Source organism: Salmo salar, chromosome 15 (genome assembly GCF_965601325.2).
Source record: "Salmo salar chromosome 15, fSalSal1, whole genome shotgun sequence".
Lineage (NCBI taxonomy): Eukaryota > Metazoa > Chordata > Actinopteri > Salmoniformes > Salmonidae > Salmo > Salmo salar.
Window position 1 is genome coordinate 29,385,086 of NC_138305.1, and position 19,815 is coordinate 29,404,900.

Genomic DNA, 19,815 nt, shown 5'->3' on the forward strand with positions numbered 1-19,815 from the left:
AAGCACAAGCATTTCGCTACACTCGCATTAACATCTGCTAACCATGAGTATATGACAAATACAATTTTATTTGACTAATACTAAGTTAACATTTTTGACCACACAGTTGTTACTTTGGTGAGTAACCTTTAATAAAAAAATATATATACAATCTTGGCTTTCATTTGACATGCTCCTGTAAACTACACAGTGGTGCTCATCGGTCCTTTTTACATGGAAATGCCTGAATACATATTTTTTTTTTTAAAGATGCAAATATGCTACATAAAATATTCACACATTTAAATTGATATATTGGAAGATACCTTATATAAATTCCCCAACGCCATTGAAAACCCCAGCTGTTCCTCCAGCAGCATCAGGTCATGAGAAAACTCTATCTAGGAGGGAGCAGTCACTCAAAAACTGCACTTGTCATATTGGAGTACTGACCCTGATGACTCGCACAAGCCTGTCTGGATGCATTGCCACTCACTTCACCAGCCATGCCATCAAAAGCATTCAACCCCAGTTAACCATCTCCTTCCCTTACCAGCCAATGATTCTGGCAGACACAACATGGCTAACAAACATTGGTGGGGTTGTCTAATTGAGACAGCAATGCCAGGAGCAGGGCCTAATCTGTGTTTCAAGGCCCAGTGCAGTCAACAATATTTCCTATATGTTTCCACGCTATAAGTTTGGAATAATACTATAATGCCATTTTAGTTTAAGAGCTGTTTGAAAAGACCGCCTGAAATAGCTGCCTGTTTTGGTGGGATGGAGTTTGCCTTCCATGGTGACATCATCATGCAGTAAATTAGTTAATAGACCAAGAAGAAAGAGAGTTCCAAACATATAATTAGGAATTTGAATACAAATTGAACAGGATCTCTATGGTTCCAAACCTCTCTGCCAATAACAGATAGTTCAGTGTCACTCTCCACTTGGACCACTCCGACAGCCCTAGCAAAATACTTACTTCAGAAATTTGCCATTGCTAATAAGCCGTTGTTTCTTTATGATTATTTTAATTGAAAACAATCACAGAAAGGTAATTGTTAACCAGAAATTATTTGATTTAATTAAAATTATTTGAATTAGATTTTTAAAACGGCTGCATTGGACTTTTAAGCAGAGGGTGGGTGGGGAGAAGGTGGCTGGTTGCAGGAGGTTAAACAATCAGGGCTCCTCCCAGGGTTAATCTATTATCCAGCACCAGCTGCCACACATCCCCCTGCCCCCACCACACCAGCCATTTACAAGCGGCTCCATGCTTGGCCCACTGCTCGCTGTGCGCTCGGCTAAGCCACTGGGACCGTAGCACCAGGCATCTCGGTGTACCCTACTGGGGAGCATCCAGGCCCAGGGATCAGGACACAGGTAGGGTGTCACGGAAGATAAAGCCGCTGTGACGAAGAAGGACACGCAGCAGGGACCTCCAAGACTCAGTGGGATTTGCCTCAGGGTTCTGTGAGGGATAGCTGCTATGTTGCAAGGTGAGCTTCAGAACGTTGAGAGACCATGAAAACCTGGTCTGTTCTCTTTCTTTGCAACATTTTGAATTTATATTTCATCAAGTCCTCGACAGCACTGTCCCAGCCCTGAAATGTTGTCTTGAAGGTGACTGTAGGTTCATGGGTTCAATTTGGTACCATCCTTCAGGCCTTGATCCATCTTGACACCTTGGCAAAGGATGACAAATGGCCACAGCCCTTCCTGGACAGGCCTCTTACCCAGCAGGCCTTTAAACCTCCATTAACCCACTTCCTCCATTGTGGCCTTTAAGACGCCAATTGTTTCTTATGTGGTTCTCTCTTCTTCGTCTGCACTGATAGAAAAAAATAATAATAATCTAATTCCCAGCTGGCATCCACCAAATTGCATTTACAGATCAGTGCAGATGAATGAGAGGGAACAGAGGGAGGAACAGAAGTGAACAGCCCTGAACAAACAGGAAACTGAGGTGACAAGGTTCCCTATGACCTGGACCATCTATGGGCATGGTCTCCACAAATTTGCCTGCATGAATAGTCACATGACGCTTTGAAGATTATAATTATAAGGCCCTGAGATTGTGTTCAGATTTGTATTCGTGTTACTCGCATACTCTTGCTATATAACAAAAGACAAGGACAGCAGGTCAATGGCAGCTTTACGCAGCCATTGTTGTGGTAGTCATAGATACAGGGATAAGCACACATGCGCACAACGAAAACGAAACTTAACATGTTCATATCACATGACTGATTCACTAATTTCTCTCTTGTTATCAGGTAAGTAATAGTGAGTGTTTCAATTAGGGCAATAAAGCAACATTCTGAAATTGTGGTAGTCATAGATACAGTTGAAGTTGGAAGTTTACATACACCTTAGCCAAATACATTTAAACTCAGTTTCACAATTCCTGACATTTAATCCTAGTAACAATTCCCTGTCATTAGGTCAGTTAGGATCAGCACTTTATTTTAAGAAAGTCAAATGTCAGAATAATAGTAGAGAATGATTTATTTCAGCTTTTATTTCTTTCATCAAATTCCCAGTGAGTCAGAAGTTTACATACTAATTGAGTGTATTTGGTAGCATTGTCTTAAAATTGTTTAACCTGTTAGGGCTAGGGGGCAGTATTGACACGGCTGGATAAAAAACGTACCCGATTTAATCTGGTTACCACTCCTACCCAGTAACTAGAATATGCATATACTTATTACATATGGATAGAAAACACCCTAAAGTTTCTAAAACTGTTTGAATGGTGTCTGTGAGTATAACAGAACTCAAATGGCAGGTCAAAACCTGAGAGATTCCTTTACAGGAAGTGGCCTGTCTGACCATTTCTGGAACTTCTTTGCCATCTCTATCTTTTACTAAGGATCTCTGCTCTAACGTGACACTTCCTACGTCGTCCATAGGCGCTCAGAGCCCGGGAAAAACCTGAATGTCGTCATCCCAGCCCCAGGCTGAAACACATTATCGCCTTTCTCAAGTGGCCGATCAAGGGACTCTGGGCTTAGGCGCGTGACCTGACCGCCCCCGTCTTTGTGATTTTTTCCTCTGTTTGCCGAAAAGGAGATTCCCGGTCGGAATATTATCGCTTTTCTACGAGAAAAATGGCATAAAAATGTATTTTAAACAGCGGTTGACATGCTTCGAAGTACGGTAATGGAATATTTAGAATTTTTTTGTCACGAATTGCGCGCGACCCTTCTTTACCATTTCGGATAGTGTCTGGAACGCACGAACAAAACGCCGCTATTCGGATATAACGATGGATTATTTTGGACCAAACCAACATTTGTTATTGAAGTAGCAGTCCTGGGAGTGCATTCTGACGAAGACAACAAAAGGTAATCAAACTTTTATAATAGTAAATATGATTATGGTGAGTGCTAAACTTGCCGGGTGTCTAAATAGCTAGCCCGTGATGCCAGGGCTATGTACTTAGAATATTGCAAAATGTGCTTTCACCAAAAAGCTATTTTAAAATCGGACATATCGAGTGCATAGAGGAGGTCTGTATCTATAATTCTTAAAATAATTGTTATGCTTTCTGTGAACGTTTATCGTGAGTAATATAGTAAAATGTTAGCGAATTCCCCGGAAGTTTGCGGGGGGTATGGTAGTTCTGAACGTCACATGCTAATGTAAAAAGCTGGTTTTTGATATAAATATTAACTTGATTGAACAAAACATGCATGTATTGTATAACATAATGTCCTAGGGTTGTCATCTGATGAAGATCATCAAAGGTTAGTGTTGCATTTAGCTGTCTTCTGGGTTTTTGTGACATTATATGCTAGCTTGAAAAATGGGTGTCTGATTATTTCTGGCTTGGTACTCTGCTGACATAATCTAATGTTTTGCTTTCGTTGTAAAGCCTTTTTGAAATCGGACAGTGTGGTTAGATTAACGAGAGTCTTGTCTTTAAATAGCTGTAAAATAGTCATATGTTTGAGAAATTGAAGTAATAGGATTTTTAAGGTTTTGAAAATCGCGCCACAGGCTTCAAGTGGCTGTTACGTAGGTGGGACGAATTCGTCCAGCCTAGCCCATAGAGGTTAACTTGGGTCAAACGTTTCCGGTAGCCTTCCACAAGCTTCCCACAACAAGTTGGGTGAATTTGGCCCATTCCTTCTGACAGAGCTGGTTGTAACAGGTTTATAGGCCTCCTTGCTCACACACACTTTTTCAATTCTGCCCACAAATTTTCTATGGGATTGAGGTCAGGGCTTTGTGATGGCCACTCCAATACCTTGACTTTGTTGTCCTTAAGCCATTTTGCCACAACTTTGGAAGTATGCTTGGGGTCATTGTCCATTTGGAAGACCCATTTGTGACCAAGCTTTTAACTTCCTGACTGATGTCTTGAGATGTTGCTTCAATATATTCACATAATTTTCCTACCTCATGATGCCATCGATTTTGCGAAGTTCACCAGGACCTCCTGCAGCAAAGCACCCCCACAACATGATGCTGCCACCCCTGTGCTTCACGGTTGGGATGGTGTTCTTCGGCATGCAGGCCCCCACCCTTTTTCCTCCAAACATAACAATGGTCATTATGGACAAACAGTTATATTTATGTTTCATCAGACCAGAGGACATTTGTCCAAAAAGTACGATCTTTGTCCCCATGTGCAGTGCAAACCGTAGTCTGGCTTTTTAATAGCGGTTTTGGAGCAGTGGCTTCTTCCTTGCTGAGCGGCCTTTCAGTTTATGTCGATATAGGACTCTTTTTACTGTGGATATAGATACTTTTGTACCTGTTTCCTGCAGCATCTTCACAAGGTCCTTTGCTGTTGTTCTGGGATTAATTTGCACTTTTCGCACCAAAGTACGTTCATCTCTAGGAGACAGAACCCGTCTCCTTTCTGAGCGGTATGACGGCTGCGTGGTCACATGGTGTTTATACTTGCGTATAATTGTTTGTACAGATGAACGTGGTACCTTCAGGCATTTAGAAATTGCTCCCAAGGATGAAGACTTGTGGAGGTCTACCATTTTGAGGTCTTGGCTGATTTCGTTTGATTTTCCCATGATGTCAAGCAAAGAGGCACTAAGTTTGAAGGTCGGCCTTGAAATAAATCCACAGGTACACCTCCAATTGACTCAAATGTCGTCATTAACCTATCAGAAGCTTCTAAAGCCATGACATCATTTTCGGGAATTTTCCAAGCTGTTTAAAGGCACAGTCAACTTAGTGTATGTAAACTTCTGACCCACTGGAATTGTGAAACAGTGAATTATAAGTGAAATAATCTGTCTGTAAACAATTGTTGGAAAAATTACTTGTGTCATGCACAAAGTAGATGTCCTAACCGACTTGCCAAAACTATAGTTTGTTAACAAGAAATTTGTGGAGTGGTTGAAAAATGAGTTTTAATGACTCCAACCTAAGTGTATGTAAACGTCCAACTTCAACTGTACATGGATAAACTGGTAGATATATCACATGACTGATTCACTCTTGTTTCTCTCAAGTTGTAAGTAATAGTGAGCGTTTTCAATTAAGGGAATAAAGCAACATTCTAAAAAGTAGCCTAGTATCTTTCAGCAAAGGTTACCCTTCACACAACACCTTAGACAGAAGTGAAACTGCCTACAACAAACTTCTTAATCTCAGACTTTCACTAGCTAGCACAGTTCCCACAGCTTCCATTTCGCAAGAGTGGCATTCACACTTCCTTTTCCTGTGGGCTTGTGAGAAACCTCAGATGAGACCACAGAGTTCCACGTCACCCTGGCTTGTCCCACCAGTTGCAGACACAGAGTGCCCTTTGGGTGGGTTGTCATCCGAGATGGGGGGGGAGGGGGTGTAGTGTGACCTCACTAGGGGCTGCAGCACTTAAGGTTGACAATACCAGTATCTTTATTTTTTTATTTAACTAGGCAAGTCAAACACGGACGACGCTGGACCAATTGTGCGCCGTCCTATGGGACTCCCAATCACGGCCGGATGTGATATAGCCTGGATTCAAACCAGGGACTGTAGTGACACCTCTTGCACTGAGATGCAGTGCCTTACACCGCTGCGCCACTCGTGATACTCGTTATTAGTATCGTGGCAAGGAAACAAAACAAGAAGCGGATTGGAAACAAAACACTATTGTTCAGAGGCACATTTATTTATTTTCCAAGCTATAGTGAACAATGGGTATTTACTCATGCTCCGAGTGCATTCAACAACAACATTGGTAGCTAGTAATTCTTCGTGGCTAGCTAGTTATCCAGATAACCCTACTGACTTAATATGGACTTATTCACTGAACTGTCTTCAAGCCAGGACAATGGCAATAGAGACAAAACAATACACAAAGCAACTATTTTACTTCACAACTATCAGCTAGCTCTATGAGAATTGTAATAATGTAGCTAACCAGATAGTTTTTGCCCGTTAAACTGTTGTAGTTTTTTTTTTAACATGGTATACATATTTTTTTGCATACTTTCCGTTGAAGCTTGCACGCTTCAACATATGTACAAACGGAGTAAAGCATTCAAGAATGGCCCTCTGTGCTCCATTTTGCAAACTTTGATTTGGACTCATACACCGACCCTCCCGTGCTCTAATTTGCGTGCTTGGAGCACAGTAGTATGCATTTTGATTAACAAAATACACACAGCAGGTTTTTAAAAAGGACCAAAGAGTATGGTCTGCTTTGTGTTACAATTTTTGACATGGAAAAAAATTATTGCGTTACTGGACAACAATGTTGTCACAGCCCTTGTTGACAACATTGTTCTAATGGACCAGTGGAGCGGAAATGTATCGGGGGACCCACATTTTTGTTGTGGTGCTGAGGTGGTTTAGGTATTTCTTTGATGTTCCAAAGGTTGTCAAAGTTAGTGACTGCTGTGTTTCAGTGTTATTTTCACCCCAATAAATGTGGAAACAGCTCAACTACCAAGTGAAATGTGATACGCCGACTCCTTCAGCTTTGTAGCCAAGAGGGTTGAGTTGACCTTAATCAGGAAGTACGCGAGTTTCTGCCTATAGGAAGGGAAGGGAACGGAGTCGTGATCTGATTTGCCGAAGAGAGGGCAGGGTCTTGTAACCATCCTGGAAGGGCGAGTGAAAATGGTCGAGAGTTTTTGAAGCGCGAGTACCCTTTAGATTTGCTTTATTAATAACCAACATTTCAGTTAAATCATTCAGCACTACAGCCTACATTTTCAATACATTTGGTAGAAATATGTAAGGGTGCAACAGCAAATCTGTAAAAGTCATGGGGCACAGCTAAGTTTATAGCTACGTTTTTAAGCTGCCACCATGTGACCATTAGGTTTCAATTCAGAAATGAGAGGGTATTGACTATTACATGTAAAGGTCTCTCCCCTGGAGAGTCAGAATATCCAGTGGGCCCTGATATTACAACAGATATGTGAAAAAATGTGTCCACACCACATTGGACATTTATTTACAGCGTTAGTATTTATTTTTAATTACCGTTTAATTTACTTCCCACTTCCTTCCTCCTATGGACATTCCCAAACTGACTCTTACCCTGCGCACACGACTGTACATATTATTATTTACTTTGTCTAATTAAATGTGATTTATTTTACTTTTTCATTTGACCTGCTCTGTTATAATTTCAGGGTACAGTGAAAATGATATGCCTCCCTGTAACTAATAAACTATCACTGTGAAATTCCAAAAGAATGCCAAAACCCTGTTCATCAACTATTCCTCACTGCTACACAGAGTCGTCACACACAGGGCCAGTTGAACAGCTGAGAGGCCAAACCAAAACGATGGTAATCAATGTCGCTGGGGCACCGGGTGTGACGGATCCAAATGTGTGTGGCACGTGGTGACCTTGAGCAAGGTCCCATCATCCCACCAGCATCGCTTAGCAACAGGGCCACAAACGCAACAGAACTACATTACCCATCCAGGCGCGTGTGGATGTTAATACCACACTGAGCCATTTTCCACTGTGGAGGCCTCATGCCTGTGAGGAAGGCTTTGAGGGAAATGCTTGGGAGCCAAACGGCTAGGCCTAATCTGTGTCATGCCTGCGGCCTAGCGCCTGGGAGCAGAGGAGGGGAGAACGCCCACACGTCTGGTGTTGGGGGAGGATATTAGCAGGAATGAATGGAATTCTCTATGGTCATGCCATGGCTGCAAGCCAGGAGACTCCTGTTCCCCTGTGACATTAACTTTGCAAAACAGACCTTAGCTCAACAAGTAAGATTCCATTTCAAACTTGCCAAATATCTCATTAGTAAGCAAAAAGACAGGGCAATAAAGTAAGAATGAAAGACAGAGGAATCCCTTTCCAAACACTGCCTTTGTTCCAGTAACATCACTCCTCTTGTTTAGCTGCATCAATGGGAGTTAGCGCTTGAATATCCTCCATTCTGAGAGGCATTCCTGAATCCTGACAAGCCCCATCCTGTCTCTGTTCAGTCTGCCTGTGAAGAGTGGGGTGTACGCGTGTGATGCAACAGCCCTGTTGTGAGGTGTGTTTTGAGTCAGGGTGGCCCTGGGAGAGAAGATGCCTCATGCAATAAACACACCGAGCCAGTCGGGCAAATGGGAGTTGTCAGGGAGCAAAAACTAAACATGGAGAACAGAGGACATACCAGACATATCCTCAGTAATAGGAGTCGCCGCCTCCCTTTCTGCAGATTCCTTATGAAGTACTGACCTCCTAAGCTCAACCATTATAAAGAAGCAGACACGGAAAAAAGCACCTTCATTTCCCTGAGATTGGGCTTCAAGTCTTAAATATGTCAGTGTTGTAAGTCATTGTATGAAATGGATCATTATGGATAGGCACCTCAAAATGTAATAATGATCATGGGCTAGGTCTATGATGAGAGTTGCTCCAGAGTGACTGACTGATAGGAATGATGATCCTATCCTGGCTCTGAGTAGCTGCAGTAAGAGGGAGGGGCCTGTTAACGTTTGGCTTGGCGTGCTGGCACAGCAGGAATGAATTCTGAAAGGTAAGCAAGAAACCACACTTAACAATACTACCCCTCCCCAGGACATCCACAACGAGTGTGGTCACAATATTTAACGGATCATTAAAAAGTGGAAAACAGCACGTGTTACACAATATCTTGATTGAATTGAGGCTTATAAAAGTAAAGGTATTCTGAAAGTGGGTGAGGCAAGTACGGTTAATGGCAGTCTAACGAGGCATGTTTTAATTATTATTATTATTATGGTATCAGTTATTGTTATTATTGTTATGTATTAGTTATTAGTATTATGTTATTATTATTATGATTTTATTACGATATTATTATTATGTTGTATGGATGTATAGATGTTGATGCAATGTAAACTGTAGTAACACTTCCAGAGTGTAAAGGGCTATAGGGAGCAGCTGTTCCACAGAAGGGGGACTAAGAATGAGAAACTCAGGATGTGTAGTGCAATCATGATTTTCAGAAGGCCATCACCGACTATTATGTTGGCCTATGCCTAAATTAAAAACAACCCTAGTTTAAATAAAATCATCCATTTGAACTCCAAATCAAAAAGGTGATGCTTATTGTGTGTGAGAGCAAAACTACCTCCAACGTCCTTCATACTGGACACAGACATAGAAATGGTATCCAGGAGTTCATATGACTGGTGAACTAACTATACCCTTTTTGCGTCTCAACTCCTCGAATTGCAGGAAGAGCAGAACCTAGTAAAAATGAGAGCGTCAATTAACATTGATTGTGGAAAATGTATGCCGAGTTTGACAAGCTCAGCATTTACGATACCTCATACCACTAGCAGCTTTTTAGCCAAAGACTGTTACACCAGCTGTCTAGCCTGTTGTATAAATGTGCAATGATAATCATTAAAAAAAACTAGTATATAAGGAATGGGCAACTAATTCTCATTCAGAAATAAGGTTGGCCACTTGATTTCAACATCTGAACAAAGTGGACAGGCTAGCATGCTGTTCAAACAGTTGGAGATGGACAGAAGGGTGTGTACAATTCAACTGTTCTACCTTGTTAGTTAGCAAATAGCTCCAAGTTTGCTAGACTTTAAATATAAAGATTAGCTTGCTACTCACTAGCATGTGGGGTTGTGCTTAAGAGATTGTTTATGAGACCTTGCTGTGTTAATTTTCTATAATGCCTCCTACAAAAAGTTACTCATTATTAGTGTATACACATTATACATGGTTCTGGTTCAATTTGTAACAAAAAGTGCATTTTAATAGACTGCCCTGAAAGCACTGATGATTGCAAAAAAAGGTTCAACTATTTTGATAAAATAATACAATTATTAGCGGGTCTTGTGATTGTAGAAGACTTATATTTAGCCTAGGTATAATTTCACAAACCCTGAATTCATTATTGCTGACAGTTTGAAATGCAGTGTATTTTACCTTTAAATTGAACAACAAAGCTTAGAGAAAACATTTATGAAAAGAACTAGGGAGAGGATACACTGAACAAAAATATAAAACATGTAAAGTGATGGTCCCATGTTTCATGAGCCGAAATAAAAGATCCCAGAAATGTTCCGTACGCACAAAAAGCATCATTTTCTCAAATGTTGTGCACAAATTTGTTTACATCTGTTAGTGAGCATTTATCCTTTGCCAAGATAACCCATTCAACTGACCTGTGTGACATATCAAGAAGCTGATTAAACAGGATGGTTATTACACAGGTGCACCTTTTGCCTGGGACAATAAAAGGCCTCTCTAAAATATGCAGTTTTGTCACAACACAATGCCACAGATGTCTCAAGTTTAGGGAGCATGCAATTGGTATGCTGACTGCTGGAATGTCCACCAGAGCTGTTGCCAAATAATTGAATGTTCATTTCTCTACCATAAGCTGCCTCCAGTGTAATTCTTTATTATTTGGCAGTACTTCCAAACAGCCTCACAACCGCAGACCACGTGTAACCACGCAAGCCCAGGACCTCCACATCCGGCTTCTTCACCTGCGGGATCGTCTGAGACCAGCCACCCGGAGAGCTGATGAAACTGTGGGTTTGCACAACCAAAGAATTTCTGCACAAAGTGCCCCATGGTGGCAGTGGGTTATGGTACGGGCAGGCATAAGCTACGGACAACAAACACAATTATATTTTATCGATGGCAGTTTGAATGCACAGAGATACTGTAACAAGATCTTGAGGCCCATTCTCGTGCCATTCACCCGCCTCCATCACCTCATATTTCAGCATGATAATGCACAGCCCCATCTCACAAGGATCTGTACATAATTCCTGGAAGCTGAAAATGTCCCAATTCTTCCATGGCCTGCATACTCAGACATGTTATTCATTGAGCATGTTTGGGATGCTCTGGTTAGACGTGTGTGACAGCATGTTCCAGTTACAGCCAATATCCAGAAACTTTGCACAGCAATTGAAGGGGTGTGAGACAACATTCCACAGGCCAATATCAACAGTCAGATCAACTGTGAAGGAGATGTGTCGCACTGCATGGTGGTCACAACAGATAGGGACTGTTTTTCTGATCCACGCCCATAATTTTTTTTTAAGGTATCTGTGACCAACAGATGCTTATCTGTATTCCCAGTCATGTGAAATACATAGATTAGGGCATAATGATTTTATTTCAATTGACCGATTTCCTGACATGAACTGTAACTCAGTAAAAACGTTTAAATTGTTGCATATTGCGTTTACATTTTTGTTCAGTGTAGATAGATAATCGCACATAAGTTGGAGAAAATAATCGCCCAGCCCTAGTAGGAACCAAAGTTGTGGTCAGTGTTTCCCAGGGGACCCTTTAGTCTTCTTCCTAAAATGTATTATTTTACTTAATGTAGCTAACATATTCATGCTTTGCCTATTCCTCTCTGATTTAGAATATACTTGCACAAACATGATGATTGAGCCCTACACCAGCAATTGTATCAGACTGTATTAGCTACCTACGTTTGCTACGACTCAGTACATTTATTAGCTAGCCAGGGGTAAACTAATAAAAAAAATGGACGTTACAGACAGCGAAGTGGCGTATCACATTTAACATACCAAACATTGAAATACTGTGCATCGACCGGTCCGTGTATCAATATGCTTTATATTGTAAAATATGGTATAAGCTTAGCGCCCAGCCCTAGTTTGGAACTGGCAAAGATAAACTAGCACCGCTCCCAAGGGTGCTTGCTGGAAATCAAGTCGCCGCAGAATCCTATGCAGATACTCCCCACTGAGTGCAAATATTCAGATTTTTATACCGTCTTATCCTCCATGGAGTTGGCTGCAATAGCCCTCTTGTCCGAGTGGCAGTGGGGCAATAAACACCTGCACAGCAGTCTCCTTCTCTCACTGACCTTGGCAGCTAATTCACTCAGCTACAGTTCTTGCAGCACAGGTGCACAGGAATCTGGGCTCTTCCTGGGTATACTAATGGGAGAAGGCCAGTTCAAGCATATCAATTTAATAACGCTATCGATATACAACACACAGGTTGGTGGTTGTAAACTGTGTACATCTGTTGAACACAGAACATTCACAAGCCCTGAATTTCAAAGAAAATTGTTGGTGAAGCAAACTGCAATTCATCAACATCTGCTATTCAGCAATTCTTCAAGGGGACTTTTAGGCTAAATATGTGATGTGGCCACTGGAATTAGGGGAGTGGAATAGAGGCTGCCAGAAGGTTACAGTGATGGACTGTGAACTTGCTGCACTGGTCAATATTAGAGGGTGAGGCGCGGTCAATATGTCTATCACTGATAATGAGGGACAGATCACACGGCTGCTCTTCAGTGAACTTGCTAGATTCCCATAGACGCTCAGCCCTTGACCAATGTATTTTCTGAGATCAAACGTTGCTTTGTCAGTGCCAGAGTAATAAATATATGAACCTTGGTGGATATCAAAGGTCCAATACACTTATCTTAACATGGCGGTGTAAAAGGATGGGAGGCCTGAAAAACCACAAACCTCCACTAAGGTATTTAGCCTGTTGGGCAGATGACAGCCTCCTTTTGACGGAGTAGAATCTTCATGGTTCGTGTTAAATAGGACAAGAGAGTGGGCAAAACATTTGCTACAGAAAACTAAAATAAGTATTTTTCTAGGACAACTTTGAGAAGCCTAGTAAGCTAGCCTAGTAAGCTAGCCTAGTAAGCTAGCCTAGTAAGCTAGTCTAGTAAGCTAGTCTACCTCCCCATTTGAAAACACTTTTAGCCATTTTGTGTGGACTTAACACAACCCTGATGTGTTGGATCAAACCAAAACCACAGAGACAGAGATCATTCTCATGGACCTGCCTGTCACAAATCATGTGTAGGACTTTGGGGACTGTTCGTTATGCTAGTGTCATTTGGCGGTCCTAGTTGAGTTCCAAAAGGACCATTCACACACAGGCCAAGGCTGAACCAAACGAGCCCAGAGGTTAGGCAGGTAAATGTGTAGGTTAGGCTAGAGGAGGTTTGGTCCTTGGACAGTCAAAACTGAGTTGTGGCACCTGTTGACCATAGCTCCGAGTACAGCAACAGTCTTACATTTGACATTATAGTAATTTTGCAGACGGTCTTATTCAGAGCAATTTACAGGAGCAATTAGGGGTAAGTGCCTTGCTCAAGGGCACAATGAGAGATTTTCACCTAGTCGGCTCAGGGATTCGAACCAGTGACCTTTCGGTTATGGACCAATGCTCTTAACAACCTGCCGCCCTACATCGTTTCGGGAGCAGACACACTGGGGTGTAATCTCATTACTGACGTCAATGAAATGCCCAGGGAAGAGAATCCTCTCATTGTGTTGGATGACTGCAGCCCAAAGGCCAGGTTGGACTACGTGTCTGGATTGGAGCAGATTGTGTGTGTGGGGGGGAGGTACTGTGAGCAGCCTAGGTGAGCTATGGTGCATAATAGTACAGACTGTTTCACAAGTTAGGTCCTGATATAAAACACGAGGAATTCTGACACTAAGAAAAGGTTGCTTTTTCAGAATGAATGTTATTCATTCTGAAAAATAACAAGTAGCCTAGTAGGCTAAATTAATAACTTTAGCCTCAAATTGGAACAGTTCTCCATTAACCTCGACCTGGAAAGTATTAACCCGAGGTTATGAGCCCCATCACCTGATTCTAAACACCAGTCCTTAGGCTCAACCTGGAGATGGTTACATTTGTATAACAGCTCCGACAAGCAAAAAGTAAACATTGCCTGATAGGACAGAAGAAATGACAAAAATAGGCAACTGGTTTCTTTAACAAACCCAATCTTTTTGAGTTGCACACTGTCTGTAATCTGAGTGCAAGCACTGAGTCACAGTAGATACAGTCCAATAAACAGTACATTCACCTCTGTAAGAGAATATTAACCAGGCAACAGTTCAGAAACCACTGTTTAGTGTTAAGAGGTTTCAGGAACAAGGAATTGTAATGAAGGTATTGGTTATTTCACAAAGTATATGCACAAGGTATCATTAGTTGTAATATAAGTAGGTAGGCTAACTTGGTTTATTGGTTAATGTGAGAGAGAGAGCATGTTAAAATAACTTTAGAATTGATTCATGGAAATGTTGCTGTTTGCTGTCATTTCATTGTTGCAAATGATTGACTAACGTTACTAGGCCATCCCATTTTCAGAAATGGGGTGAACTAGTCAGCTAGCTATCTGTCTACTGTACATACCTAGCATAGCTAGGATTACAAGTAATGGATCATTGCACAGATAGATTGCACGGGCTGTGACCGCTCGTTACTGTCATATAACTTGTTATAAAATCTAACAATTGAACTTACCCCATTCCAGAAAGTCTGTCACGTGCTTCTCCCGTTTTAAAGGAGAGTTGCTGCATTCGTTGTACAAACATATCAATATATCCAGAAGGGTCTCGACGCTCAGTGAACTTGCATTATTTGGTGTTCCGTCCACGAGCAATTGCTCCAACTTCTTCAGGCGCACCTTCGCTGACATTTTTCTATCAATTAGCTACCACTCCCTTCGCCGAAGAATCGCTCCCCGAGTTAGTATGGGAGAAGAAATCGAGCTAACCCTGCCCCCTTCAAGCGCAACCGAAAAATACTTATTTGGCCAATATTGGAGCACTGATGTCCCAGTCTCCAACTTGCTATCTAGACGTGTACTAGTAGCTAGCAAGCTAAAAAAAACAAGACCGACATGTTGTATAGAAAATGCTTTGTTTTTAGCGTCGCCACTGTGTTCCCTTCACTCAGACTCGAGGCCCAGTGCGTCCCATTTGCTTTAATCCCGACAAAATCTGTACTTTCTATCTAGAAAATGGGATGTCGGGTTTCCCCCAGTCGAATCTCAGGTTGACCGGTCGTCCATTCTCTCCTTCGGATTATCTGCTCGCTCGCATGCCCGATATATGTTCTTCAACACTGCTAAATAGAGGTATGTCCACCAAAATTGGGGAGTGGCTGTCTTTTCGTAGATGAATCCTTTTTTCTTACTAGCTTCTACTAGTAGCTAGCTGGTGTCTCTCACTATTGAGCGTAATATGGCAAAATTCGTGTCCAGCCTTGTCTCTCCCTACCTTGCAAAAGAATCCAGACCGGGGACTATGGAGTACCCGCCTACCCACACCGGAAACGCTATGGATAGGTGACGTCATTCGATGATTGACAGACACTGGGAGTAAACTGGCACTGACCTCACCAGCAGAACACAATCATTATTATAATACCGGCACAAATATTAGAAAAATAAGTTGAAGGATGTGTGTTAAAAGCATACCATACCAAAAACGAACGATATATAAAGATTGTAGTGAAATTGTCTATTTGCACATTCACATATATATATGTGAATGTGCAAATAGACAATTTCACTACAATCTTTCTACCAATAGTATTTATGCTTTGGGAATTGCTAAACATTTTTAGTATTTGAATGACAGGACAAAAACATAATGAATAAAGTCATCCTCATCCTATAGCTGTGTGGTTGACTGGAGAGTATAATGGACATGTTGGGGTGGTAGTGGCGGAGGAGGAGAGGGACATGTTGGGGTGGTAGTGGTGGAGGAGGAGAGGGACATGTTGGGGTGGTAGTGGTGGAGGAGGAGAGGGACATGTTGGGGTGGTAGTGGTGGAGGAGAGGGACATGTTGGGGTGGTAGTGGTGGAGGAGGAGAGGGACATGTTGGGGTGGTAGTGGTGGAGGAGGAGAGGGACATGTTGGGGTGGTAGTGGTGGAGGAGGAGAGGGACAGGACATGTTAGGATGGTAGTGGTGGAGGAGGAGAGGGACAGGACATGTTGGGGTGGTAGTGGTGGAGGAGGAGAGGGACATGTTAGGATGGTAGTGGTGGGGGAGGAGAGGGACAGGACATATTAGGGTGGTAGTGTTGGAGGAGGAGAGGGACAGGACATTTAGGGTGGTAGTGGTGGAGGTGGAGAGGGACATGTTGGGTGGTAGTGGTGGAGGAGGAGAGGGACAGGACATGTTAGGGTGGTAGTGGCGGAGGTGGAGAGGGACATGTTAGGGTGGTAGTGGTGGAGGTCGAGAGGGACAGGACATGTTAGGGTGGTAGTGGTGGAGGTGGAGAGGGACATGTTAGGGTGGTAGTGGTGGAGGAGGAGACGGACATGTTGGGGTGGTAGTGGTGGAGGAGGAGAGGGACATGTTGGGGTGGTAGTGGTGGAGTAGGAGAGGGACATGTTGGGGTGGTAGTGGTGGAGGAGGAGAGGGACATGTTGGGGTGGTAGTGGTGGAGGAGGAGAGGGACATGTTGGGGTGGTAGTGGTGGAGGAGGAGAGGGACATGTTGGGGTGGTAGTGGTGGGGGAGGAGAGGGACAGGACATGCTAGGATGGTAGTGCTGGAGGAGGAGAGGGACATGTTACGGTGGTAGTGGTGGAGGAGGAGAGGGACAGGACATGCTTGGGTGGTAGTGGTGGGGGAGGAGAGGGACATGTTACGGTGGTAGTGGTGGAGGAGGAGAGGGACAGGACATGCTTGGGTGGTAGTGGTGGATGAGGAGAGGGACATATTTTGTTGGTAGTGGTGGGGTAGGAGAGGGACATGTTGGGGTGGTAGTGGTGGAGGAGGAGAGGGACAGGACATGTTAGGATGGTAGTGGTGGAGGAGGAGATGGACAGGACATGTTTGGGTGGTAGCGGTGGGGGAGGAGAGGGACATGTTTGGGTGGTAGTGGTGGGGGGGAGAGGGACAGGACATGTTATGGTGGTAGTGGTGGGTTAGGAGAGGGACAGGACATGTTAGGGTGGTAGTGGTGGAGGAGGAGAGGGACAGGACACGTTAGGTTGGTAGTGGTGGAGGAGGAGAGGGACAGGACACGTTAGGTTGGTAGTGGTGGGGTAGGAGAGGGACAGGACATGTTTGGATGGTAGTGGTGGGGGAGGATAGGGACAGAACATGTTAGGTTGGTAGTGGTGGGGTAGGAGAGGGACAGGACATCGCGGCCCTCCACTGGACAGCTCCCATAGTTGTCTCTCCCAGATTATGTACGCAGCTGCATTATTCACAGCCTTAGCTTGCATGCATTAAATACATACACACACGCACGCACACACACACACACACACACACACACACACACACACACACGCACACGCACACGCACACGTACACGCACACAAAGAAATGGAAAGGGCAACGAAACGTCACAAACACAAATGTAGAGAACATGTACTGTATTATGTATTTACGGTGCATTCGGAAAGCACTCAGACCCCTTGATTTTTTCCCACATTTTATTACGTTACAGCCTTATTCTAAAATTGATTAAATCGTTTTTTTCCCTCATCAATCTAAACACAATACCCCATAATGACAAAGCGAAAATAGGATTTTATTATTTTTAGCAAAGGCACATGACAGCCAGCTTGAATGCCTAGATTCACGTCTGGAGGAAACCTGGCACCATCCCTACGGTGAACCATGGTGGTGGCAGTATCATGCTGTGGGGAAATTTTTCAGCAGCAGGGACTGGGAGACTAGTCAGAATCGAGGGAAAGATTAATGAAGCAAAGTACAGAGAGATCCTTGATGAAAACCTGCTCCAGAGTGCTCAGGACATCAGACTGGGGCGAAGGTTCACCTTCCAACAAGATAATGACCCTAACCACACAGCCAAGACAATGCATGAGTGGCTTCGGGACAAGTCTTTGAATGTCATTGACTGCCCCAGCCAAAGCCCGGACTTGGACCCGATCGAACATCTCTGACAGAGCTTGAGAGGATCTGCAGATAAAAACGGGAGAAACTCCCCAAATACAGGTGTGCCATGCTTGCAGCGTCATACCCAAGAAGACTTTATTTATTTATTAATTTTTATTTCACCTTTATTTAACCAGGTAGGCAAGTTGAGAACAAGTTCTCATTTACAATTGGGACCTGGCCAAGATAAAGCAAAGCAGTTCGACAACATACAAAAAACACAGAGTTACACATGGAGTAAAACAACATACAATCAATGATACAGTAGAAAAAAATAAGACTATATACAATGTGAGCAAATGATGTGAGATAAGGGAGGTAAAGGCAAAAAAGGCCATGGTGGCAAAGTAAATAAAGTATGGAAAGTAAAACACTGGAATGGTAGATTTGTAATTTGAAGAAAGTTCAAAGTTCAAATATAAATAATATTGTGCAAAGGAGCAAAATAAATAAAATAAATAAATACAGTAGGGGGAGAGGTAGTAGTTTGGGCTGAATTATAGATGGGCTATGTACAGGTGCAGTGATCTGGGAGCTGCTCTGATAGCTGGTGCTTAAAGCTAGTGAGGGAGATAAGTGTTTCCAGTTTCAGAGATTTTTGTAGTTCGTTCCAGTCATTGGCAGCAGAGAACTGGAAGGAGAGACGACCAAAGGAGGAGTTGGCTTTAGGGGTGACCAGAGAGATATACCTGCTGGAGCGTGTGCTACAGGTGGGTGCTGCTATGGTGACCAGTGAGCGGAGATAAGGTGGGACTTTACCTAGCATGGTCTTGTAGATGACCTGGAGCCAATGTGTTTGGCGACGATTATGAAGCGAAGGCCAGCCAACGAGAGCGTACAGGTCGCAGTGGTGGGTAGTACATGGGGCTTTGGTGACAAAACGGATGGCACTGTGATAGACTGCATCCAGCTTGTTGAGTAGGGTATTGGAGGCTATTTTGTAAATGACATCGCCGAAGTCGAGGATTGGTAGGATGGTCAGTTTTACGAGGTTATGTTTGGCAGCATGAGTGAAGGATGCTTTGTTGCGAAATAGGAAGCCAATTCTAGATTTAACTTTGGATTGGAGATGATTGATGTGAGTCTGGAAGGAGAGTTTACAGTCTAACCAGACACCTAGGTATTTGTAGTTGTCCACAAATTCTAAGTCAGAACCGTCCAGAGAAGTGATGCTGGACAGGCGGGCAGGTGCAGGCAGCGATCGGTTGAAGAGCATGCATTTAGTTTTACTTGTATTTAGGAGCAGTTGGAGACCACGGAAGGAGAGTTGTATGGCATTGAAGCTCGTCTGGAGTGTTGTTAACACAGTGTCCAAAGAAGGGCCAGAAGTATACAGAATGGTGTCGTCTGCGTACAGGTGGATCAGAGATTCACCAGCAGCAAGAGCGACATCATTGATGTATACAGAGAAAAGAGTTGGCCCAAGAATTGAACCCTGTTGTACCCCCATAGAGACTGCCAGAGGTCCGGACAGCAGGCCCTCCGATTTGACACACTGAACTCTATCAGAGAAGTAGTTGGTGAACCAGGCGACGCAATCGTTTGAGAAACCGAGGCTACTGAGTCTGCCGATGAGGATGTGGTGATTAACAGAGTCAAAAGCTTTGGCCAGGTCAATGAATACGGCAGCACAGTATTGTTTCTTATCGATGGCAGTTACGATGTCGTTTAGGACCTTGAGCGTGGCTGAGGTGCACCCATGACCAGCTCTGAAACCAGATTGCAT

General features: G+C 43.2%; 1 protein-coding gene across 4 annotated transcripts in view; it reads right to left on the minus strand.

The window, feature by feature from the left end:
- Positions 1–15,482, minus strand: part of cdc42bpb (CDC42 binding protein kinase beta (DMPK-like)) — a 136,895-nt gene extending 121,413 nt beyond the window's left edge. For 3 of the 4 annotated variants that reach the window (XM_014143793.3, XM_014143794.3, XM_014143792.3), the window contains exon 1: positions 14,687–15,482. In XM_014143793.3, coding sequence (XP_013999268.1) covers positions 14,687–14,861 — 175 coding nt within the window. In that variant the 5' untranslated portion in view covers positions 14,862–15,482. The remainder of the gene's footprint in view (positions 1–14,686) is intronic. The other variant, XM_014143795.3, reaches the window with a different exon arrangement.
- Positions 15,483–19,815: the final 4,333 nt, after the last annotated feature.